This window comes from Staurois parvus, unplaced genomic scaffold (assembly GCF_062004578.1).
Source record: "Staurois parvus isolate SC_StPar_1 unplaced genomic scaffold, SC_StPar_1.0 ptg000117l, whole genome shotgun sequence".
Classification (NCBI taxonomy): Eukaryota; Metazoa; Chordata; class Amphibia; order Anura; family Ranidae; genus Staurois; species Staurois parvus.
The window spans coordinates 522,101-537,500 of NW_028317913.1; the positions used below are offsets into that span (position 1 = coordinate 522,101).

Below are 15,400 nucleotides of genomic sequence, written 5' to 3' on the forward strand. Positions count from 1 at the left end.
ATCATCATGTCAGAAATAATAGAACCCGTTATGCCCCATGACTGTTAGCAGAGGCTAGTAATTTATAGGTAGAATAACTTGTCAGTTTATAGGTAGAAGACAACTAAGGGGATCGGGTAAGGCAAGGCAAGAAAAATCTTTCCGGCACAGGAGACGAGAAAGAAAAAAAAATATTTGGGAAGGGGTCAGGGGAGGAGGAAAAGAAGGGGTGTGTGTGCAACTCAAGTAGAGCTGAACATAAATTTCTAGATTGGTCTCTAACAGCACTGATAATCAGATGTGACAATGTGTTTATAGCATTTCAGTGACATCTAGCAAAGTTAAATGTAACAAAAATGCACCCTCCAGCATTTGAATGTTGGTAAATTTCAAAATCCAATGTTTCACCTGGGACCAGAAGTCTTTGAGGCCTTCACAGGACTAAAAGACGTGGAGCATGGAGCTTTTCTCTTTCTGACATCTTCACACAATGGGGAGCTCTGCAGAAACAATTTATGTAGGGTTTTGGGGACCCTATACCATCCAGTTAAAGTTTTGCAGCCTGTCTCTTGGATCTTAGAAGAGATGGAGGTGTTATGGTTCATTTGTATAATCCTGTCTTTTTGCTGTTCTGTAAAGGTAGTGCCAATATCATGTTCCCATATTGCAAGGTACTCTGGAGGTGAAGGGTGTGATGGGTAAGACAACATAAGGACTGGGATAGGGCATTGTGGTATTGCCCCTTCAGAGAGGCAGAAGTATTCGAATAACATGGAGGCGGGTAGGGAGATTATTATTCCGCAGTGGTGGGTTATGAAGTGGTGGTGTTGCATTACCTTCTACAGTGGTAGAGGAGGCTCAAACATAGCTTGGATTTCAAATAGTGAACACCAATGGCCCCCCCATCGCACAAGCGATATAACCATTGATCTTTAACAGTAGAGAGGAGAGTTCTGTCTTCCAATAAAGTTCCCCTGGGCAGTAAGGGTTGAAGTTGAGTACAAAAACAGTATAGAAGGGTGTATTTGGAGACTGTCTCAATGCCCATAGCCAAAAAGAACTTATATACAGATTAGAAAATGCATATGGTGAGGATTTTTTAAGGCACACAAATGAACAAAAGAAAAAAGTTAAAATCCATACAACTTTATTGTTAAGAGTAAAATATTCACACTACTCCTATAAAATAGAATATATCTCTAATATAAGTAACATAGACATAGTTAAGTAGTGCTGAAAGTACTGAACACGGTATATTGAAGATTTTTCGATTCTCCCAAATCGGGATAAACTGTAACATATATTTCAGCGGTCACTAAATGGCGGACCGTGGTCTGCGAACGGTCCCAGCAGCGCTGCCGCCCAGACCGCCAGCCCGCAATGACAGATCTGCCGATGAGCAGGGAGGTCATCATGGCAACATGACATCACGTGTGCGCCCCTTTCAGCTCACTGTCTCTCCGGCTCCCTCTCCCTGCCTGTACACAAGTGTCCAGCAAGGATCCGACATACCTCCTGGTTGCCCTCAAGGTAGGGTGTAGTCTTACAGGGGCACTTTGATGAGCACATTCAATGTTAAGGGGCACTCTGATGGGCACAACATAGAATATGCCCATCAGAGAGCCCCTTAATATAAATGTGCCCATCAGAGTGCCCCTTATTTTATATTAAGGGGCACTCTGATGGGCACATTTAATGTTAAAGTGCACTCTTATGGGCACAACATAGAATGTTCCCATCAGAGTGCCCCTTAATATAAATGTGCCCATCAGAGTGCCCCTTAATATAAATGTGCCCATCAGAGTGCCCCTTAATATAAATGTGCCCATCAGAGTGCCCCTTAATATAAATGTGCCCATCAGAGTGCTCCTTAACATAAAATGTGCCTATCAGCATGCCCCTTATTTTATGTTAAGGGGCACTCTGATGGACACATTTTATGTTAAGGGACACTCTGATGGACACATTTTATGTTAAGGGACACTCTGATGGGCACATTTTATGTTAAGCACTCTGATGGGCACATTGTATGTTAAGGGGGCACAAATGGGCATGTACTGTGGAAAGAGGCACTCTGATGGGGAATATGATGTAAAGGGGCACTCTGATGGGGAAATATGATAGAAAGGGGTACTTTAAGAGTAAGGGAGCACTCTTGACGGGAATACCTGATGTAAGGTGTCAATGTCGGTTACATTCAATTGTCAACAGAACAATATGACCAATAGCTATGCATTAAAAACTACAAATATCAGTGCATTCCATGGAATAAAAAATCAACTGAAATAAAATAAACAACCTGATCAAATATTTAAAAATATATATTTTTGGGAAGGTGTGGTTTATTTTATTTCATTTATTTAATTATATTTTTTTTACATTTTTTTGTTTCTATTTTGCAGTGTCCTATGGGATCTCTGCATATGTATGGTTGCTGGGTTCCTCCCTGCTGCCTCCTTAGGAGGTTACTCTGTGGAATGCAAGAATTTGTGTGGTTTTCAATGTATAAATACTTTGTTCAGTACTTACAGCATTGCTTAACTGTTACATATGACATATGTTCTATTTTGTGGCCATACTGTGAATTTTTAGCTGTTAACAAATTAAAAAGTGGTATGAATTATAACGGTTTTTCTTCTGTTCAGTTGTTTGCCCTAAAAAATCCCCTCCATCCGCATTTTCTAATCTGTATCTGGGTACAAAAACAAAGGTGGTCCACCCAACATTTTATGGCAATGGATGGTAGCAGGTTGAAAGCTTTGTTTTTTTTATATCTTTTGGGTACAGTAGTCAAACAATATCTGCACTTGCATTTCCAAAGCCTTCCGCTCACAGGGGCTATTACAGAGGGAAAGATCTCGTTTTTATGTGTCGGATTTTCAATTATGTTCTAGAAAATGCAGCAGGAAGAGTGGCAGTGGGTGTCAGAGGCAGCGAGTCTGAGGAGAATATTGCATTGCTAGATCTCACACAGAAAATATTTTACCTCTCAACTGTATCCCAGACAATTGTGGATTATCAACCAAATCAATAATAGATCTATCTGGGACAGTAAAGGGCATGTTTCACCCATTTTTAGGGTGGAGTATGCAACATGTTCCCAATGCTGCAGTTGCTGCCCTGCCCGAAACCTTGACATACATCCCATATGGCCAAGCGGATATACTGGCAGGTCCGCAGGAGACCTGCAGGGCACCAGTGATCTGCTGAATGCTGGTACAATGCTTTACTGGCTCCTACAACCAAAAATAATAAATTCACATTTTTTACCTGCAAAAAATGTGCATTTATTATTTTTGTTCAGAAGGTGAACTTAACCTTTAATCTCATTAGATTGATTTTAGAGGTAAAGAATTGATAAATAAATTAGGAGAAATTTCTCCAAAAATAATATCTGTGACCAATGTCTTGATCCATTCTTAATGGTTAAAAACTCTTTCTAGAAAGTGAGTAAACTTAGATTAGTTTAGGGTCCTGGTGATTACCACTGAGTAAGGTCAGATTTGTCTACAGTATTATATAATGTGGTCAGCAGGTATAGACCGTAAAATCCCCATAATAGCTTTGCTTTTGCTAATACCTAAAAAAAAGAAAAAATTTGATTTAGAGACTAGTCTTGTCTGGTTACGTGACTTTTATATTTTCCTAAATGTATGAGCTGCTGTTTGCTTGTGTACATATCAGTAATATAATGAGTTTGGATAAGCAAATAATAATGTGTGGTTCACTGTAATTGCAGATCTGGGAGATTATTGTAAACTAGATTATAAGCTCGAAAGAGCAAGGTCCTCGAACCCCTCGTGTATTGTTTTGTTACTGTATTGTCTCATGTACTGTCCCCCACTATAATGTACAGCGCCGAGCAAACCTTTTGGCACTATATAAACACTTTATAATAATAATTTTTATGAACTTGTAACAGTTATTAAAGCAAGTGTGTCACCTATATGGTGCATGTAGCTCTTTTGTAAACTAATAGTTTGTCCTTTTATACTGAAAGTGTTTATAACTGCAAAATTGCCCCCCACACACATTAGTCTCAACAAGGATTTTTTGGGGGGCGAAGTCCAATGAGATTTGAAAATTATATTCACCTGGCTAAAAAAACATTTGTATCTATTGTGAATTTATGCAAAACAATACATGACAACACATTGACAGCTAATTGGCTACATATCAGATCTACATTTTAATTTAAAACTAATTCTATGTGAAAAACCATAAATCAGTTGGCTGCATATCAAATCTCCACTTTAATTTAAACCTGGATTAAAGAGAATGTATACTGGTTTCATATATATTTTCTTTATTATGATCAGTACAAAAATATTAATTTCCCATGTTTTTTTCTGTCTTATTTTGCCACTTTGCTATAAAACCTGTGATTCACAAAGCTCAGTAGCTCAAGCGACTTATCCATTACTGGGACTTGGTTTGAGTGCTGGGGTATGTTTGTATTTTTCAGTGTACTGCTTACTTGTGCTAGTTAAAAATTGATCTTACTTTGTTGCTTTGTTGAATTTGATGTAGATAGATAGGGCTTGAGTCAGGGCCTCCAGTATTTTGCTGTACCTGTGAGGTGGACAGGGCTACCTCCAATGAAAGCATTCTCTTAATTTATTCAATAATTTATAATTCCCAAGTTTTAAGCTCAGATATTTCAGCGTTAGGGACCAAACATTGCAGATGTGCCTTTATGCAGCACATCTTCATATGTATTTTCAGATGTATGCAAAAACCTGTTGCTAGGGATGTTTTAGTGTTCATGCCTTGTTGGACAGCTGACTGCTCTGTTGTCTACTCTTTAATTAACCCACAGCGCTCTTGGAATCCTTTGCCATGTGTAAAATTGCAGACCAAAGGTTGTAAATATATAGAAAAACTAAACAATTAGTGAAAGTGACCCAAATTAGTTAAAGTTTATCTTTTAAATAAGACACATAATTTTAACTTTAAATAGGACCCATAATATGCTTAAACAAAACCTATAAGCTATCACCTCCTGCCACACTTAATGTATATTTAAATTAAAAGAGGTGCAGAAATACTATCCTGAAGAACCCTCATCTCCAATCTCTCTGCAGGAAATTCACATTACTAAATGCCAAAGCATGTGTCCTTTTAACTTGATGAGAGGGGCTTAGTGGCCGATGTTCAAGCCAATCTGTGCAATCAGTAGCCTTGCTGAACTCAAGTTCTTTGGCCATGATGTGATCAGTGACTCATAGTTATATGACTGACTCCTCTGTTGTCACCTATATATTTAATTTAGCCAAAGAGTCAAAGAGATCCTTAAAGTAGAATACCGGGCTAAATCTATCTAGTGTTAAAAATGCTCCCTCCCCCCTCCTAACATTTATGCTTACTAACCTGGGTAAGAAAAAACTGTAAATACTTATCTATTTTCATTCTGGTCACATAATCCAGCTCCCCTGTGACAGTCAGTAGCGGCTGTAGGGGAGAGGAGGGTGTGCCGACAAAGAATGGTCCATACATGCCTATGAGGAGTGGCATCGGTTCACGTGACTGGACCGGAGTTGATAAATATAGATATGCTGTATAACCTGAGGAAGAAAGATGTACAGTATATGCTTATGTGTTAGATGGGGGAGAGAAGCATTTTTAAGACTAGTTAGGTTTAGCTTAGAATTCTACTTTAACACAGTATAGGTCCACTTTCTCTTGCCGCCATGATGGTCATGTGGTCCTACTTGGAGAGATATATGTAGAGCAGTAGGCACTAATGTTGCTCTATGGTGGCCAATACGAGGACAGTATTCATTAGAGGTGAGGACATGCGGCTTCTAGAGTATGACAGACAGTCTTGCTGGTTTTATGTGGCGTAGCTATGGAGGGTAATGACGATTTACCATGTTATGCATGTTACTCTTTTTAACATTATTGTAAATAAAATGTATGAGTTTTAGGTAACTGTGTTGTTCCTTGGTACCAGTAAAGTCCCTTCTTTTTTCCCTGTTGGGATAAGGTTCTTTTGGATATTGGATTTTGGAATGTGGTACTAATTTGGCCGCAAAAATCTTTGCAAATTGTTACTTAACATATTGACAGAATTAGGAAACATAAACTATCTAATATGTCCCCTTAAAAAGTCCCACTGCAGTTTTAAAGAAACAACAAACCTCTATTTGAAAATAATTATTTTTGTGGGGTCCCTATGTTTCTAATTGTTAACAAAATGCAGACAACCTCCATGTTATTATGTGACTCCTTCTTCCTCTGGATATCACTGCAGACAGTTAAAAAAAAAATGAGCCATACAAAAATAGACGAAACTTGATAACCCTTGGTTCCCTTCTTTTCAGCCACTAGCTGGTGCCATGCATATTGCAAGTGTATTATCTGCAGCACTAAAAAAAATATACTAACTTTTGTCACTGCCATAATTCTCTTTATTCATCTCCCAGTAGAGCAGCTGTGACTAATATGCCCACGTTCAGTTTTTGGGGTTGTCAAATTTGCCAGGGGAGCACACTTGCATATTGAAGACTGAAGCAGTTATATAAAAATGTATACAAATGATTAATACGGTATATTTACAAACATAGCACAGACATGCAGATGTATACAGTATGCTGAGTTCTTCTTTTTCATCACATCTATAAAGGGTGTGTGCCGTTCTGGGCAAGCAAAAGGTAATACTCTTGCAGACTTTTCATGCACAATTGGCAGTGTATTGTGCTCCTGAGAAACCTTCTTTGATGACATCATCATTTTACCGGAGTTCAGTTTATTAATTGTACGTGATCATGTGAGAATATTATTACATGAACCACTAGACTGATAAATGAAACTTGGTATAGAAGTGGTGCTATTTCCAATGGATACCAACCAACCTTTCTATGTTTCCTTTGAACGACTGAACTTTAGTCTGAACGTCATTTCCCTTTTCGCTCCAGTTGTCCTTGTTTTAGTTTTCATTAATCAGTAATTACAAGCAAAAGACAAATGATTTTTACTCATATCTTGTTTTTTTCCCCCTCTTGCTCTTTAGAATGGTACTGATGATTCTGCAGCAGACAGACAGCGCAAACCTTCAGATCGTTTCAAAAACCCTGTTGTAATCAACAAAGATTTAGCTGTCAGGAAAATTGAACTGGAATCTTATAGTCAGTGGGTTGAAACCTGGCCAGGTATTGGATGTTTTTTATTGTTATCTGTTGTGCAACAATGTATTGGGATGTCTTTGGATTAATATTGTTAGCAATATATACTGTATATAGCTGTGATGTATAGAAGTTATGAATACATGAAGTATATGAGGTTGCTAATACAAAGCTGGCATTCCATTTGATTCTGTCTCACTGCTGAAAGTTTCTGGCCAACACACCAACTCTTCAGGTTATATCATGTATTTGATTATGCAGTGCCCAGAGCCATGTCTACCATCTACAAGGCAACTTTAGCAGGAGCGTAGGGCCTGGTGGATGTTCAGGAGACCCAGTTTCAACCATCACATTCCTGCAGTAAAATAGGCAGATAGCATAGTCCGTCAAAGCTGTGTACCAGCCTTATATTTTACGTAGGTAGAGTGCTCTTTTAGACAGTTGGTGACTGATAGGGAGAGGGGATGCCAGTACAGACAGTGCAAATGGGACAGAACTTCTGTGACTATGGCAGTCCTAATCTATATCTGTCGAAGGGGTTGTGGGGGGGTTAAAGCAGCTACCTTCTTGAAGGCCCCATTCTGCCTTAAATCATCTTGGGCCCTGTCTCATCTTTCTCATCTGTTGCACCTAGAAAGGGAAAAACCCAATAACAACTATGTAGTGTTAGGCCCCTTTTACATGACTGATCGGCTCCATCTATCAATGTTCCAGGCGGACCCAATCAAATTCTCCATTCTCCTCTATGGAGCGGTCACAGCAGACACAACCCACTCTCCTCTATGGGCAGTTAGATGTAAATGGACCGCCTGTCCATTTACACTAGCCGATGTCCAGTCCAGTCCGCTAAAAACAGATGGATGGGGATCCGTTTCCCTTCTATCGAATCGGATGGCAGTCGAATGTAAACGGACAGGCGGTCTGTTTACATCTAACCACCCACAGAGGAGAGTGGGCTGTGTTTGTGTCTGCTCTGCATATTTGGAGCAGACACGGACCAGCCATCTGTCTGCTTAGCGGGGATCAGTGGACAAATCCCCCACTGAGAAAGTGGACTCTTGGCACAGCCTGCCCCAGTCTTGAAGGAGATTAAGGGTCAGCTTGACTAGATACAAATTGAATGGATAGTTTAGGCAGATCCAGCTTTGTAAAGTGAGCACCTGTCTGAAGGAATATAAACTGAAGGCCCTTGCTCTACAAAGTTTTGGTACATCTTAAAATTGTACACATATTGTACAATCAGATTATAGCTTGTGTCACCAGTTTAATAGAGGTCTATAATCTGTCAAATAGATTCTCTTCCATCTTTTTGCTACTATCTTCTCTAATTTGCATTGGGTTTAAATTGTCCAAACTACAGCAAAGTTAATTTAGACGTTTTGCCCATTGAAGTGTGTGTGTGTGTTTTGTTTTTGTCCTGTAACCAGATGCTTTGAGTTACAGCACTTTGCTTTTCATCATTGCTTTATATTGCAGAAGCCCATCAGCCTCGTAGCTTTGCGCTTTGTGTTTTGTCTATCACTCCCATTCTCAACTCAGAATATAACAGACTTTCTCTCTCTTTTGTTTATTTATTTTTAAGAGATGAAAAGACAGAGATCAATGCATGAAGACACAAAAAGAGGGAATGAAGGAGCAGTGATAACTGAGACCCAGAAGAAGCCCTCAGAAGATGAAGTGCTAAATGTATTTTACTCCCTCCTCCTTCTGTCCTGTTTTATGATTGCTGATAATTCTCAACTGCATGGGAAAATTGCGCTTTCATTTGTTAAAAATGAGATGTTAGAATTTTTTATTTCTTTCTGGAGATGTCAATCTCTGGTGCATTCAACTCTCTGTAAGAGGGGCACACTTGCTGAATTAGTCTGCACCAAGGTGATAATAGTGAGATAAAGAAAAAATGAATTTCCCCCATTCACAATCCCCCCCCCGCCTTTTTTTAAGGTGTTGCTATTGGGGACACCTCCCATCCAGAGATGCCGGTATTGATTTTAATTATTACAATATGAGATACTGCAGTGCTGCAGTTAGAGGGACATGTCACAGGAGACCTGCTTGAATTTCCCAGCCAACCCATTTTGTTGGCTTGGGTTAATGGGTGTTCAACCTTTCCATTATCCAGATCAGCCGTGAATTACCAGCTGAATGATGTTTGCATTAATATAATATATATGGTAATTTCTTCACTTAATTAACAGGGAGGTTCAGCTCAGTAGGAGTATGGGCTGATCATGTGTAAAATTGATTTGTGAGGGAAATATTTAATAGACCGCGGGCAGAAAGCAGCGTTTGATGGACAGCTGTGTGGGAACGGATAGAGGGAGAACACACTGGAACTTGTGTATTTCCCAGCATGCACAGCCCAAGTTTGACCGTAGCCATTCACTTTTGGATAATTTGACAAATTACGTTTTTTGTCTTCATATATTAAGAGATTGTTTCAGACCCTGTACTGTCACTTGACATTCATTCATTCATAAGACACTCACATTCATTCCCTCTTTGGATTATAATACCTTAAATCTTATTTAGCAAAAGTGGTAGTATTTAGCGTATTGAAATATAGAAAAAAAGAAAAATATTTTGACGCTGTGCCCTAAACCATCAGTAAATTGATAAGGTTTATTTTGTAACATACCACTAAAAACAAAAATAGATCCAACTTGCTCTTTTAATTGAATATGTTAACTATTATTATGTGACACTTTACATAAAGTTCATTACTATATTAATTTGATATATACTGTATATCGTATCCACATTTTATATTTTACTGGATGCCTCTTTGGATTCCGAAAAATTCAACCAAAAAATGGAAAAACTAAAATGTTAAACTGATGACTTTTTATCAGCAAATCATATTTGTCTCCTAAAACTGGAAATGTTAAAGAAAATCAAGATTAATGCTCAGAACCTTCAATTTGATGTGTGTTTATTTTAGGCCAAAAAGGGACAATTCCAGCTTTCTCATGCAGTTGCTTAGCTTGTGAATAACCTAGCTAGCTATAGTTACATTAATGAAAACCCATATATGTTTACTGTCATCTGTCTTTAGCTGTTGGGAAGTGACCTCTTTTCCAGCACTTATTGTTGTCAGAAACAAACAAAACATTTCCCAGCACTCATCCTATTGTTGTAGGGAAATAACACTTGGACAGGTAAAAATTGACCTCTCCCATTCACGGATATTGGTCCGTTTGGTTAGCGTCACCAGCAGTTTCAGCCTAGCACAGTATTGGTCATACGTTCCTGTCAAAAACTACAAAGAATTTTAAATGTAAGCAAATATTTGTGATTATGTGGCAGCGTAATAGAATACCAGTGCAATTACATAATTAAATATACAGTCTTTTCTAGTCATCTGATATTCAGAGTGGAATTTTCAATATATTTTCATGTATCTTATAATTTGCTTAAAGCCATAATAAACCCAAAAGCAAACTTTTATTATAGTGAAGCTTACCAGTTCTTGGATGTGATGGCTGCATTAGTCTTCTTTTTAAGGCTTTCTTTCCTTTATTTTCACCTAATGATCTAGCCAGTAAGTCTGTTGTTTTTTTTCCTGTCTAACCACAGGGAGTCTTTCCTGGGATTATCAAAAAAAAGTGCTTCACCTTTGGCTGTGACATTACATAAGGCGCAGCCACCTCTTGACATCAATATATTTTGCCCTTTGCTGCTGCACGTCAGCCGAGAAGTCAGGGTAGAATGATAGATCCCATCCTCTCCCTTGGTGCAGTCCAGGAAGAGGATGGTATCTCGATTCTTATAGTGGAGCAGTTTCAAAATAAATAATGGGCGCATGGCTTTCTGTTCCCCCCTTCCCCCCTCCTCTCCATACGAAGACAGTATAGGTAACGATGCTCCGGTGCTCTCCTGTACCTCTCTCCAGTCATCCCCAGGAGGGACAGATTTGCTGACCTCCACAGAGTCCTGCATTGGGGGCTGAAGTGTGAGCAGTGTCCTTTCCTGGGTTGCAGGCAAACTGCTCCCGTTTCCTGGCTGCCTCCCTGCTGCTTTCCCTCGGTGCTTGCTGAGGCAGGGAAACAGAATGAACTGTTCTGCAGAAGTAGCAGTTAGAGGGTGAAGACAAACCATTTACCATTGACAGGGGTGCTTACAATGATCAGCTTGTATATTATAATATGAAACCGTTATCCCAAAAGGATCAAAACTTGCTGAAACTGCTTAAAAGGGTTATTTGGAGTTTGGCTTTAGTGTATCTAAATGCCAATCTGCTGTCCAAAGGTGCCCCTGAGCTCCTTCATCCAGAGTAGAGGCACCCTAATACAGGAGGTGTGTTACTGGCCCAATCACCAAGTGAAAATGGGGAAAAAGGAAATCTTATGCAGCCACTACATCTAATGATTGGTAAGCTGCAATATATTACATTTTTGGGGAGCTCAATAGCATTTTAACTGTGCCATGGACTCTAATTATTAAAATCATCAAATTAAAAAACATAATGGGGTGAGTTTATTAAAGGAGTATAGGCTCTTCAGTTAGCAAAAGGGATTTTCAATTTGCAAAATAATTTTCAATTGACTTAATAAAATGATGAATGGTGTGAACTAACTTTAATCATCCAATCATGTGCAAGCAAACATCCTGCTCAATTAAAAAAAATTTTTGCCTTATTGGGCATTCTTTGTAAAGGTAAATTTCAACACCTTCACCATGCTATGTAAAAATTCCTATGCAATGTGAAAACTCACTTTGCAAAGTAAACGTGCTTTGCTCCTTTAGTAATTCAACCCCAGTGTATTTATTACAATAAAAATAATGCAGCTTATAAATTCATCAGAGAATTGTGAGCCACTGATGACTTTCTCAATAAATATGAACAGCAATGGTTTTGTTCTGTAACCCTTTACCAATGAGACTACAGTAGCAGTTGATTGGTTGCTGAGCACTTCTCACTTTGTTTGCCTAAAACCCATCTACATATCATTTAAACCTGCCTGTACAATCTGTCTCCAGTCTGCTTTAGATTTGCCACCAATTATGGCTACCTTGGCCCTTGAGTAGTATTAACAACAAAAAATTACGTATTACACCCTTCCAATTCTTAGATATGGCGGCTGTAATTGTTTTTTAAGCTTTTTCCTTATATTCATATACGGATCTGACCAATAAATCTGTTTATTTTTCAATTTATTCAAACGGACCAAGCTGTCCAGCAAAAGTAGAAGTTGGAATGTTGCAGCACACCATTTCACAATGACGGGTGTTTACAATGATTAGATTTTTGCTTCATTTAATAAAAACTTTTACCCCAAAAGGAAACAGAGCTGTTGCTGTAACTTCCTAAAAAGTGTTTGCTGGTGTTTGGCCTAATTTGTTAGTCAAGTCTATCTAAATCCACTAATGCATCTAAAGCTGGCCTTAGATGATTCTTTTTTTTTTGTTTTGTTTTGTTCAGCCAACAAGCCCCTTTGACAAAAGTCTAAAGAGATTTAGTAATAAATCTAACGATTAACTTCTATTGAACAGGCACAGCCACACGTGGATCAACATTATGCAGGTTCCTACTGAACTGGCCAAATTTCAATCCATCTATGGCCAGTCTAAACTACTCTCTCTCCAGATTAACAAGGCTGCTGACCAAGGGTGTCTCTGTTGCTCCTCCATCCAGAGACAAAACACCCCAAGAGGGGAAATGTGTTACTGGCCAAATCACCAGGGGAAAACAGAGGGGGAAAAAGCCTAAACAAAGGAAACTAATGCAGCCACCACATTTAAGTATTGATTGATAATACAGTATTACATTTTCGTTTTTGGGTTTAATACCACTTCAACAATGCAATCTATTTAGCTCCAGTTAGGTAGTTCCTGTTACTGCACAGTTGTTGGAAAATCTAAGAGATTGTAATATGTGTGTCCAGCGTTACTGGATAAGCCCAGATTGCTTTATTATACTGCTTTTACTCTTTTGAAAATTACTCTTTCATTGCTTATCATATAAATGGGAGAAGGTTATATATGGAAGAGATGCGTTATCGCTGAAGTACAAATTCTCTGCATGTGTTTGCACAGTGACTGCTTTTACAGGCGTTTGAGGTTTTTTTTTTTCTTTGCCCCTAAACTCCCCTCCATGTTAACCCTTTGTGTCCAAGCACATTATAGGCATTTACAGGAATTTAGAGGCAAGGCCATTTACAGGCACACAAAAACAAAATAACACTTATGCACTAAGGAGAGGAGCATTTTGTCAGAAAAGCCGCCTGATGCAGCTAAATGCATCTAAATGTGAGTTAACCCTAGGTGCTTTTAGCGCTTGAGCGTTTTTCATTTCAATGGCCAGGAAACATTATTTTGGCCAATGACATGAATAAATTCCCAAGCACTTGGCGCGCCAAAACTCATTTGAAAAGACACGGCTTAGGAACATTTTTGCAGGTGGTGTTCTCCTGCTAGGAGAAAAGCATTTAGAAGAGCCCCAGTGTGCATAAGGCCTTAGTGTTAAAGGAGAAGTACAGCTAAAGCACTCCTGTGACACGTTTTCAGCTGAGAGCTGACTGAAGTCCACTGCTGGCCGACATCACTCAACCAGTCCAGGTTTGGGAAAGATACCAACTTCGAAGTCGGTATCCACCCCAGAGTCTGGAGCGGCACCTGGCTCAGGCTCTCCACGAAGTGCTGAGAGCCTGAGCCAGCTGCTGCCCCCCCCCTTCACAGCCCAACACTCCAGTAACCGCTGGGGAGGCTGAGCAGACAACGGTGACTGACCGCTCCGCTCTCTGCTCAGAGTGGCTTTGAGAACTCAGCGATCAGCACTCATGTGATTGCTGAGTTCTCACCCTCAGAGCCGACAGGGAACAGATGCAGCATCAGAATGATGCTGCAACCACCTAGGTAAGTATAAATAGGGGGGGAGCCCTTCTTCTCTTTTAAGCTGGCCATGGATGGGTAGAATTTCGAACAAACATTCTTGGGAAGAGAAGGTTCTAAGAAAGTTTGTTCTCTTTTCAATGATTAGTGGGTCACATCGATAAGGAGCCGGAGGGAAAGTTTTTCTTGAACAAAAGAATTTCTAACCGTGTATGTGGTTTTCTTTTGAAAAATTCAATTCATTTCAAAATGAAATTTTAAAAGCAAATAAATGCTTTCGAACAACAAAAAAAGTTCTGAGAATTTTGGTACAAATTTTCCTAAGAAATTTCCTTTAAAATTCTATCCATCTATGAAAAGCTTTAGTTACACTAAAGGACAAACATGGCTGCCATTCGTTGTAGTCAGGTGTTAAAATGATGTTTGTTATGTTGGTGAACCAGTGTTGTGTTCGTTTTTCTTTCTGTATCAGGCATGTGTCCCAGCCAACCATTGTCCCTCCTTTATCAGATTTCCTAATAGGCCTGTCCCAGCAGTTCAGGTTGGTAATGTTAAACATGACGGAACAGTCAGCAGTGCTTTGTGAAACTGCCGTCTTAGTGATGGATAACACTTTGCGGTATTTAGCACTTCTGTTCTAGCCAGCTGTGTGCGTAAACAAGATTATATTCTACAGTGCGCAGTCCTTGTGAGCTTCATCTCTCTTCCTCTCTCCTTGCTTAAAATATAGAGTAGCAGCATTATTGCACTTTGCTGGTGGGCAATAAATTGGGGGATATTTTAACTATAAGTCACACGGTGTATAATTTTCAGCTTAAGGGCTCAATCCCAGCAGAAGTATTGTCATGAATGTTGCTGCTTTTTTTAAAGCTACCAACATGCATGGGCATGACAAAGTCCATTGTTCACAGTGGGTCCCATCAAAGTTTTGTTAAAGTGGATAGTAAAAGAATTTATTCATGTTACATTGATATTGGCTCCTTTACAAAGTCTTAACACAGTGCATCGGAAAATGCACGGTGGTATGTCTGCATGTTTTTCAAGCATATCAGTTGTGTACTAACCCTAAAGGGTCAGTCCACCCAAAACCAAATTTCTCCTCAACGCACAAGTGATGTTTTTTTTTTTCTCCCTGTAAACTCCCCTGCCACTAAACTCGTGAAACCGCCTATAGTGTGCATGGACTATAATGAAGGGGAGTTAAAATGGCAGCTCAAAACAGCTCAAATGGCTGTAGGAGCAGCTTCTTTGAGCTGCAGTGTGCATGAAGGGAACCTGTATGAACTGCTAGCTTTGAATGTGAAGCAAAATGCCCTAAACTTCATATACTTGGATTGATTCTAGATATGATGGGACATAATAGACCTAAAACAGCTATATGAGCAAACAACCTTTTCGATGTGTTAATATATGTGCTTGAATACTAAGTAGGGGAATATAAAATGTGGGGAAATACATTCACCACC

At 39.2% G+C, this 15,400-nt stretch overlaps 1 protein-coding gene across 7 annotated transcripts in view; it reads left to right on the forward strand.

The window, feature by feature from the left end:
* The window catches only part of EHBP1 (EH domain binding protein 1), a 547,128-nt gene that overhangs the window by 436,259 nt on the left and 95,469 nt on the right, over window positions 1–15,400 (forward strand). For all 7 annotated transcript variants that reach the window (XM_089671985.1, XM_089671988.1, XM_089671986.1 and 4 more), the window contains 2 exons: window positions 6,992–7,130; window positions 8,686–8,789. In XM_089671985.1, coding sequence (XP_089528111.1) covers window positions 6,992–7,130; window positions 8,686–8,789 — 243 coding nt within the window. The remainder of the gene's footprint in view (window positions 1–6,991; window positions 7,131–8,685; window positions 8,790–15,400) is intronic.